The 9,294-nt window shown below is 59.3% G+C and overlaps 1 protein-coding gene across 1 annotated transcript in view; it reads left to right on the top strand.

Annotated features, from left to right (window-relative positions):
- The window catches only part of SHC2 (SHC (Src homology 2 domain containing) transforming protein 2), a 27,720-nt gene extending 27,255 nt beyond the window's left edge, over positions 1-465 (top strand). Inside the window, exon 13 of the mRNA XM_011964084.1 lies at positions 329-465. Coding sequence (XP_011819474.1) covers positions 329-457 — 129 coding nt within the window. The 3' untranslated portion in view covers positions 458-465. The remainder of the gene's footprint in view (positions 1-328) is intronic.
- Positions 466-9,294: the final 8,829 nt, after the last annotated feature.

The raw sequence follows: 9,294 nt of genomic DNA, 5'->3' as shown, positions 1-9,294 counted from the left end.
TGGACGCATTCGTCCCAGGACCCTTGACCTGTGGATCTACAAGGACCTTTTTCCAAATGAGGTCACATTCACAGGCTCTGGGATCACCCTTCAGCTCCCAACAGGAAGCGTGGCCCCAGAACCCTGGGGGTTTCAGAGCCCCGTGCCCATGTGTGGTTCTGGAATTCCGAGGCCGATCCTGTGGCTGGCGTCCTGGAATTCCCTGGTCCGGCCACTCATCCACGCAGGCACCCTCGGGGCTCCCCGGCGGGACCCCAGATCGCCGATCTCCGACTCCACGGGTCCAGGCCGGCTCCCGGGAGCTGATGCCGAGGTCTCTGTCCTGCAGGTGCGGACGAAGGACGTGCTGTTTGAGAGCATCAGCCACCTGATCGACCACCACCTGCAGAACGGGCAGCCCATCGTGGCCGCCGAGAGCGAGCTGCACCTGCGCGGCGTGGTCTCACGGGAGCCCTGAGCCCGGTGTGTGGCTGCCGCCGTGGGCCCCCGGCCTGGTCCCCTTTGCCCGATTCTTTTCTAATTTGAAGATTGAGACCCGGTTCACACGCCATGCCTTTCCCTCTGGAGGGCACGACTCAGGGGTGTTCAGCATCCAAGCTGTGCAACCATCTCTGTCGAGTTCCAGAACATTCTGTCAGCCCCGAAAGGCGCCCTGTCCCCACCAGCCGTCACTCCCTGTCCCCTCCCCAGCCCCCACCCCCATACATCCGCCTCCTGTCTCTGTGGATGGGCCTGCCCTGGACATTTCCTAGAAATGGGATCACACTGCGTGGCCCTCTCTCACGGAGCGTGGCGTCCTCAGGGTGCCTCGTGCTGTGGCCTGGGTCAGAGCCTGGCTCCTGTTCACGGCTGGATAATGTCCCACTGTGTGACGGGGCCACATTTTGTTGATTCGTCCGCTGACGGACGTTGGGGCTGCCTCCGCGTTTGGGCCACCGTGAGCCTTTGTCTGCAGGTCGTGTGTGGACACACGTCACTGGCTGTGGTGGGCACGTGCCCGAGAGTGGCCCTGTGCAGCCGTCATGGTAATGCTGTGATTGGCTGGGATGGACGTCACCTGGTCTTTATGGACCCCTGCTGCGTGCTGGGTGTCCAGGCCCCCTTCCCGGAGGAGGGGGTGGACTCTGCCAGATAGGACAGTGGGCTGGGACAGGCAGGGGCTGGCGTGTGAACCCAGGCAGTGAGAAGCCCACACCTCAGGCCGGGCTGCGGAGCCCTGGGCCTCCACTTTTGCTGCGGGGCTGGAGGGGACCCATGGTGGGGCATTGACGGGGGAGGGACAGGCAGGTCTGGGTGATTTCAGGGTCTCTTCTCGGGGGTGAGGTTGGGGCAGGAGAGGTGCAGCTGTGGGGCTGGAGGGAGTGGAGGCTGAGAGCAGCGGGGGAGGAGGGAGGGCCAGCAGGGGGAGGGGGCCATGGAATTTCCCCAAGGGCTGTGCTTCTGGGCCAGGTCGGGCTGCTCTCCTGTCCCCATGACAACAGTCTCCTTCCTGCCTCCTCTTTCCTGGGTGGCACCTCCCCGACGCGGCCGCGGCCTCCACCCCGCCCCCAGCCAGGCCTCGGGCTGCAGGCCGAGGGGGTTCTGGGTCTGGGAGGGGCTTTGGGGACCCAGAAGGGGCTCCCGTGAGGCACCGGAACGGCCTGCGGGCTCCTGTGCTCCGTTCCAACCGGTCCCTGCCTGCGTCCTCTCTGAAAGGCGTTGGTGACCCCAGAAATAACCCCGAAGGCGTAATGAGTCCTGCTCAGGAGGCAGTTGGCCTGTCCCAGGAATGTGCTCAACCCTTCGGTTCTGAGACAGGCACCGGGGTCGGCATTCTCGCTTGCACGCGAGGAAACAGCAGAGAGGTTAAGGCCCTCCCTAGGTCCACAGCAAGGACCCGGGTCACCTGCACGGGCGCCCCAGCCGTGCGAGCTGAGGAGCTCCGGGCTGGCCCTGGGTTGTGGCACTCGTGGAGATGATGGCCAGGCAGAAGAGCCGTGTGGCTGACACCGGAGCCCGGGTCTGCAGCCACCGTCTCAGCCCTGACCTCGTCTTCTCTTTCTGCCCGCAGGTGACCGTGCTCAGCCCCGGCTCCTGCCTGTCGTGGCCTTGGGGCTCTCAGCCCTCCTCCTGGATCCTGGTCAGGCCGAACCGCCGCTGCCTCTCCTTCCTTCGCATGAGCCTCTGGCATGGTCCTCCCTCCAGCCGGCCCGGGCTGGGCAGAGCCTCCTCCTGCCGGGGCCCCTGCCCACCCCCTCCTTTGCCTGGAGTGAGGATGTTCATACCAAAGACCGAACCATTTCTCGCCTTTAAAGAAAATATATCCAGAAGCAGCCGCTGCCTGGGAGCCCCGGCCTGTGCGTCCCCCTCTCGCCTGGCTGGTTCGGTCTCATGCCCGGGAGAGTCAGGGCTCCCAGGACCCTGGGGAGGAGGCGGATTCCAGGCCTGGCTGGGCTTACTTTTCCCACCTGAGGAACTGGGTGCACAGTTATCTTTGATGGGGGTCAGTTAAGGTGCTTTGGGGTTCTCAGGCCAGGACACATGCTGGCGTTGGAAGTGGAGGCAGCCTTGAGGTTACCTGGGATTCCGGGGTAGCCGGGCCGCTCCAAGACAGTTGATATTGTGAGGCCCCTACACTTGGGAGCAGGGAGAAGGACGTGGCTGCCCAGCCTGGGCTGTGCCCACCAGCTTCCGCCCAACCCCGCCCTCCCAGCTGTGGATCTAGACCAGATGTTCGGATCGGTTTGTCATTAAACCTGGGAACAGCCACGAGAGCACGAGCCCGCCTGCGTATCTGGGGGCCCTTGTGGGGCTGGGGCTGGGACCCCAGCCCAGGTGGAGAGCTGAGGGGTCCTCCCTGAGGGCCCGGACTTGGAGAGAAGGGAGGCGGGGCTACGCGTGTGCCCATACCTGGCAGACTGTGGGGTGACCCTGTGCCCAGCAGCCCCCGCATCTCTCTCGGTGACCTCCATTTTATCCAGGATAAAACACACCTCAGCTTCTCCATTAAACACTTCTCTCACCGCCTTGGAGGCACCCTAGTTTATCACCCGAATGCCAAACCTGTCTTTCAACACAGCCCAGGACATCAGACAAGAGCTGCTTGTTTTCCCCCCAGCGTAGCCCCAGATGGCTGGGCTCTTCTGTTGTCCTGGCTTCTCTCCAAGACACCCCGTCAATGCCCCTGCTCTTCCCTGACGCCCAGAATCATGCTCAAGCACCCTAACTCCATTCCTTAGACCTGCTGTCGTATCTGAGCCTCTGGCTCCAAGAGACCCCCGCAACTCCTCCTCCCACCAACACAGCCTCTTTCCAGGAGAGAGGTTCCCAGCCTCGCCACATCCCTGCAGACCCACGTCTGTCACGGGCCGAAGATCTCTGGCTGCTTTCTCTGCAGGCGGCAGGCCCTACCCCTGCCCTGGGGGACAGGTCTAGTAAGGGTGTGTGTGGGGAGAAAAAGCCACTCTGGCTTGTCCTTAACTAGGACTGGAGCTCTCCAAAGGCAGGCCCAAAAGGAGCTTCGATGACACATCTCTTATTTCAGAGATGTGGAGACAGAGCCATGCATCCATCCTCCCATCTACATGTCTATCAGTAACCCACTCATCTGCCATCCATCCATCCATCGTGTATCATCCATCTATAAATCCATCAGTAACCCATCCATCCATCCATCCATCGTATATCATCCATCTATAAATGCATCAGCAACCCATTCATCCGTCCATCCATCCATCCATCCATCCATCCGTCCATCCATCTTATATCATCCATCTATAAATCCATCAGTAACCCATCCATCCATCCATCATATATCATCCATCTATAAATCCATCAGTAACACATCCATCCATCCATCGTATATCATCCATCTATAAATCCATCAGTAACTCATCCATCCATCCATCATATATCATCCATCTATAAGTCCATCAGTAACCCATTCATCCATCCCCCATCTACACATCCATCAGTAACCCATTCATCCTCAATCTACACATCTATCAATAATCCACGCATCCATCCCCCATCTGCACATCCATCAGTAACCCACTCATCCATCCATCCATTCATCATACATCATCCATCTGTAAATCTGTAATCTGTCCATCCATCCATCCATCCATCTACACATCCATCAGTAATCCACTCATCCATCCATCCATCTACACATCCATCAACACATCCATCAGTAACCCACTCATCCATCCATCCATTCATCATACATCATCCATCTGTAAATCTGTAATCTGTCCATCCATCCATCCATCCATCTACACATCCATCAGTAATCCACTCATCCATCCACCATCTACACATCCATCAGTAATCCACCCATCCATCCACCATCTACACATCCATCAGTAACCCACTCATCCATCCAACCATCCACCTACCTATCCAACCATCCATCCAGTCACCCATTCATCCCCCCATCTACACCCATCAGTAACCCAGCCATCCATCTATCCATTCACCCACCTGGTCCCCCATCCATCTGCCTAAGCCTCCATCATTATTCCATCCATCCATTTTCCATATGTCCATCCATTCATCATCCATCCATCCACCTGTCTCTCTATTGCTCATCCATCATCTATTCATTGTTCATTCCTTTCACTGCTCCATCCATCCACCCACCCACCATCTTTCAGCATGCTTGCATTGAGTATCTTTTCTCTGCCAGGAACTCTGGTAGGCAAACAGGATGCAATAGTGACCAAGACACATCTGCCCTCATGGAGTTAATGGCCAAGTGACATTAATCAGCAAATCAACACTCAACATACAATAACAACTGTGGAATGGGCATGGTGGCTCACGTCTGTAATCCCAGCACTTTGGGAGGCTGAGGCAGGTAGATCACCTGAGGTCAGGAGTTCAAGACCAGCCTAGCCAACATGTCAAAACCCCATGTCTACTGGAAATACAAAAATTAGCTGGGCGTGGTGGCGGGCGCCTATAGTCCCAGCTACTTGGGAGGTTGAGGCAGGAAAATCACTTGCATCTGGGAGGCGGAGGTTGCAGTGAGTTGAGATCGCACCACTGCACTCCAGCTTGGAAGACAGAGCAAGACTCCATCTCAAAACAAACAAGAAAACAACTGTGGAAAGGAGTGCGTCCTGGAGCTTAGAGATCCCAGGAAATCCAGGAGGGTGTCTTTGTGGGAACAACACAAGGACGGTGATTGGAGGGTGAATAAGGTAGAGCTCTGGGCAGAGGAGATGGTGTGTGCAAAGGCCCTGTGGTGTGTTCAGTCAGCATGTTCAGGGAGCAGAAGGGTGGCCAGTGTGGCCGAGGCGAGGTCAGAAGCAGGGTGAGGACACAGAGCTTGGGGGAGGCCTGGTGCCACGAAGAGCTGCCAGGGGTCTTTGAAGCACAGGGGCGATAACAGTCCCCATGAGATTTCCCAGCAGGAAGCACACTGTTGGGAACAGGACAGGAACGGAGGGGAGGGCAAGGAGGAGGCACTGGACCAGAGGAGTGTTGGGGACTAAGGAGTGTCCAATTCCTGAGATGCATAGGACGGAGAGGGTCTAAATGCACTTCATTCATTCATTCGTTCATTCATCGCCCTGGGGCCCGGGCCCAGGTTGCCCATTCATGCCCCACCTCCGTCTGTCCTCTTCCAAGTCCCTGTGTAAATAGAAACTGGCACCTGCTGGGACATGAGCCAAGAGCGGCATGAACTCTGGGTGCTGAAACTCTCCCCGCTTTACAGATGAGGAAGCGGAGGCTTGGAGAGGTGAGGTGACCTCCGAGACCATCCCACCGGGAGGTGGTGAAGCTGGTTTTGGGGAGCCCCCATTTCTCAATCCTGTTCTCTGGGCTGGAAGAGTCTGGGTGCCCAGACGCCTGGCTCCAGCTGGGTCCCCACACCTGTCTCCTACCCCTTCCTACCTTTGTACTTCCAATAATTGGAATAATTAAGTCAGTCATCCACTCCTCGGGAGGCTGAGCCTGGAGTGGGAGGCAGGAGAACCCTGGGTCACATTCAACCTCTGAATAGTGCGAGCCTGGATGAGTTGTTTCCTTCCCCGGGTCGCACTCAATCCCCTGCACGAGGAGACAGGAGGACTTGCCGTGGAGGGGCCAGGATGCCCCGGGTATGAGCTGGTGCTGTGGAGGGGCCAGGATGCCCTGGGTATCAGCTAGTACTTACTGAGCACCCCCCTGCCTGTGGCAGGCCTGGAGGTCAGCCAGTTCTGTGTGCTCCACGATACTCCGCTGTGCCTCAGTGTCCCTATCTGGAAACGGGCGATGATGGCCTCCAGGGCCCCTTGACTGGGCTAACCTGTGATGCACGAACCAGCCGAGTCCCTCCTGGGAGTTCACAGGCAGTCCTGCTCCTGGGATTGCTTTATTATTACACTGTCCCCTCCCTTTCCTGACGCTCCCAGGATAAGTCTTCAAGCTGTACAGGTACCCAGTGGCCTCCTCAGCATTGGAGCTCGGATTGTAGGCCCCCCCTCCTTTTTTTTAAACCATCCCCCTGTACATCCTCCAAGCCTGTTATCCTGGAGGCCACTGTGGGACAGCCTTGGATTCAGGCCTGGCTCTGGGAAGCCCCACGTCCCTGCTGGGGCCCCCACCTGTGGGGATGGAGGGCCAAAGTCATCCAGCATGAGGTGCCACGACTCAGGGCCGAGAGGGGCTGGTCGCTACCACCTGGGTCCCCTCCTCCAGCTTGAACCTCCTGGCCTCCGATTCCTGGAGGGCTGCAGCGAGGCTGCTGCAGATGGAGGCAGAAGGTTCTGTTGACCAGGAGAGGCTCCTGTTTACTCACCGATTGCGCAGAGCTAAGCTGCCGGAAGGCCCCGGCCTGCCTGCCCCTGCCCCACCCAGGGTGGGGCCTGCATCTGTCCACAGGGCAGGTGTTAGGACCCATCCCAGGTACTTTTCAGGCCTATGTTTCCACAGCCCCCAAATGGGATGGGGTGGGCTTCTGGCCGAGCCAGGCTGTGGTGGGGTCAGAGCTCTGGGGTGCACTTTGAGGTCTGGGCCAGCTCCCCCCTGGCTGAGACCCTTTCCTCACCTGCAGAAGCGTCTGAGGAAGATGGTGACTGACACCTGCCTCGCACACTTGGTGGGGCAGCTGTAGGCACATCGTGATCTGTTGAACCCTAACCCTCCAATGCTGTGATGCCCTGGGCTGCCGAAGAGGTGGAGGTCTGGATGCCTGTCCAGCGTCACACAGTGGGAAGTGTTGGCGCCACGATTCAAGCCCTGATTGACCAGCTCTGGATTTGTGTCCTTAGCACAGAAACAGGCGCAGCGTAAACTCAGTGCCTCATCCCCCAACCCAGCTGGGAGGAGAGAGTCTGCCCCCACCTGGGCTGGGCAGGGGTGCTGGAGAGCGAACCCCCAATACTTGGGGCTGGCCTGATGTCAGGAGACCGGTCACTGCCACTTCCTCGGGCCCACGCTGTCCGCTTCCCTCCCCGGGCCCTGCTGTCTTCGTCTGCAATTGAGGAGGGTGACTCCGTGGCTCCTGAGGGCCCTCCCCTAGGGCCTGCCGAAGCAGCACTTTCCCGGCCATTGTGGCGACGCTGTTCGCCCATTTGTTTGGCAAATGTTTATTGGAGACATGGCTGGCCTGGGCTTTGGGGACACCACAGTGGACAGACCCCCAGGACCCTCCTCCTGGCTCGGGCCCAGCAGGGGCAGTGGACAGACCTCCAGGATCGGGGCCCAGCAGAGGCAGTGGACAGACCCCCAGGACCCTCCTCCCCGTTTGGGCCCAGCAGGGGCGGTGGACAGACCCCCAGAACCCCCCTCCCGGCTCGGGCCCAGCAGGGGTGGTGGACAGACCCCCAGGACCCTCCTCCCGGCTCGGGCCCAGCAGGGGTGGTGGACAGACCCCCAGGACCCTCCTCCCGGTTTGGGCCCAGCAGGGGTGGTGGACAGACCCCCAGGACCTTCCTCCCGGCTCGGGCCCAGCAGGGGCGGTGGACAGCAGCTCCAGAGTGTTCCTCATGGCCGGAGCTGGGGTTCGGGGGCCCTGCCAGGCTGCGGAGAAGGGGAGAATTTCTCGGTGTCTGCCTCCCCGTCAGACTTCAGGGCTGTGTCGTGGTTGACCCAGCACAAAGTGGGGGCTGATCAACGCTTGCTGGGTGAACAAAGCTGAGATGGGGTCACAGCTCCCCTGGGTTTCACTTTACTCCTCTGGATGGCAGGACTCTAACCCCTCACTTCAAGGCTACGTGGAGAGTGGGGAGGCCTCAGCCCAGCTCCCTCGCCCCCCCCGGATCCCTCTTCTACCACTGTGGCAGCAGCCGCTCCTCCCAGCTTGGGCCACGTCCAGACTTGGGGACATTCCCAGAATGCAGGAGGCTCCTGGACAATCAATAATCCAATAAAGTGCCAGGCGTCCGCCGGCTCCTGGTGGGTCCTGGTGATACGTTATCTTGCTGGCTCCATACACATGGAGGCTGGGAACTGCTCAGGTCGGTTCCAGAAAAGGAAACTGAGGCAGGGAGGGACGGAAAGAAGGAAGCAGTGAAGGCCGGGACTGGCAGATCACATCAGCAACTGGTAGGAGGGGGGTCGGGGCCCCAGGAAGGGGGACCCTGTGGTCTCAGGAACCACCAGGAAACCTGGGACCTGGTCTTGCCCCCTCTGGGTTTTTCCATCCGTGAATCACACGGATGTGCCTTTCCCCTTCGCCCCGTGCCTCACACCTTCCTGCTGTGTTCCTGATCCAGGAGTCACCACCCCTACAGTTCTGAGCTGCACCTGTGTGCTCTGTGGGCACCCTGCCCCTGCATCACCAGGGCTGGGGCCACCTCCCTCCGTCCCGGCTGTGTCCCCGGGGGGCCGGGTCACTGTCCAGCATCAAGCGGGTGCTCAGTAAACGTGTGTCCGTGAAATGAAGGAGCAGCTGCCTCCCAGGCTTCTTGGGGGGCTGCTGAGAGGTTGCCCGTTTAGTGAGACCAGCTGTCCCAGCTGCTTGGTCCTTGTTTCTGGAAGGAAACCCCCCCACCTTCCTCATCTACAAATTGGGAATTGCAGGAGGACCTGGGTACTGGGTTATGTGAGAGTCAGAGACCCGCCAGGGGAGAAACGCTCCATCATAAACCCAGCTGCATTTATTACTGTTGCCATCATTTAATTCGTCGTCGTTGGTCGGGAAAGCTCCTCGCCGGCAGCTAGTGGGGGTCTGGGGTCCTCTTCAGATGGACGGAGGCCGGGGCTTGGGGTTGGGAGTCCTGCTTCCCGGAATCTGCGGGCCTGAGCGCCAGGAGTGGCCATCAGCCAACCGTGACCACCTGCTGGTCGCCCACCGGCCCCCAGTCAGCCCCCGGGTCCTGGCGA

This window comes from Colobus angolensis, unplaced genomic scaffold (genome assembly GCF_000951035.1).
Source record: "Colobus angolensis palliatus isolate OR3802 unplaced genomic scaffold, Cang.pa_1.0 Scaffold64, whole genome shotgun sequence".
Classification (NCBI taxonomy): domain Eukaryota; kingdom Metazoa; phylum Chordata; class Mammalia; order Primates; family Cercopithecidae; genus Colobus; species Colobus angolensis.
This window is presented reverse-complemented; position numbering and strand designations above follow the sequence as displayed.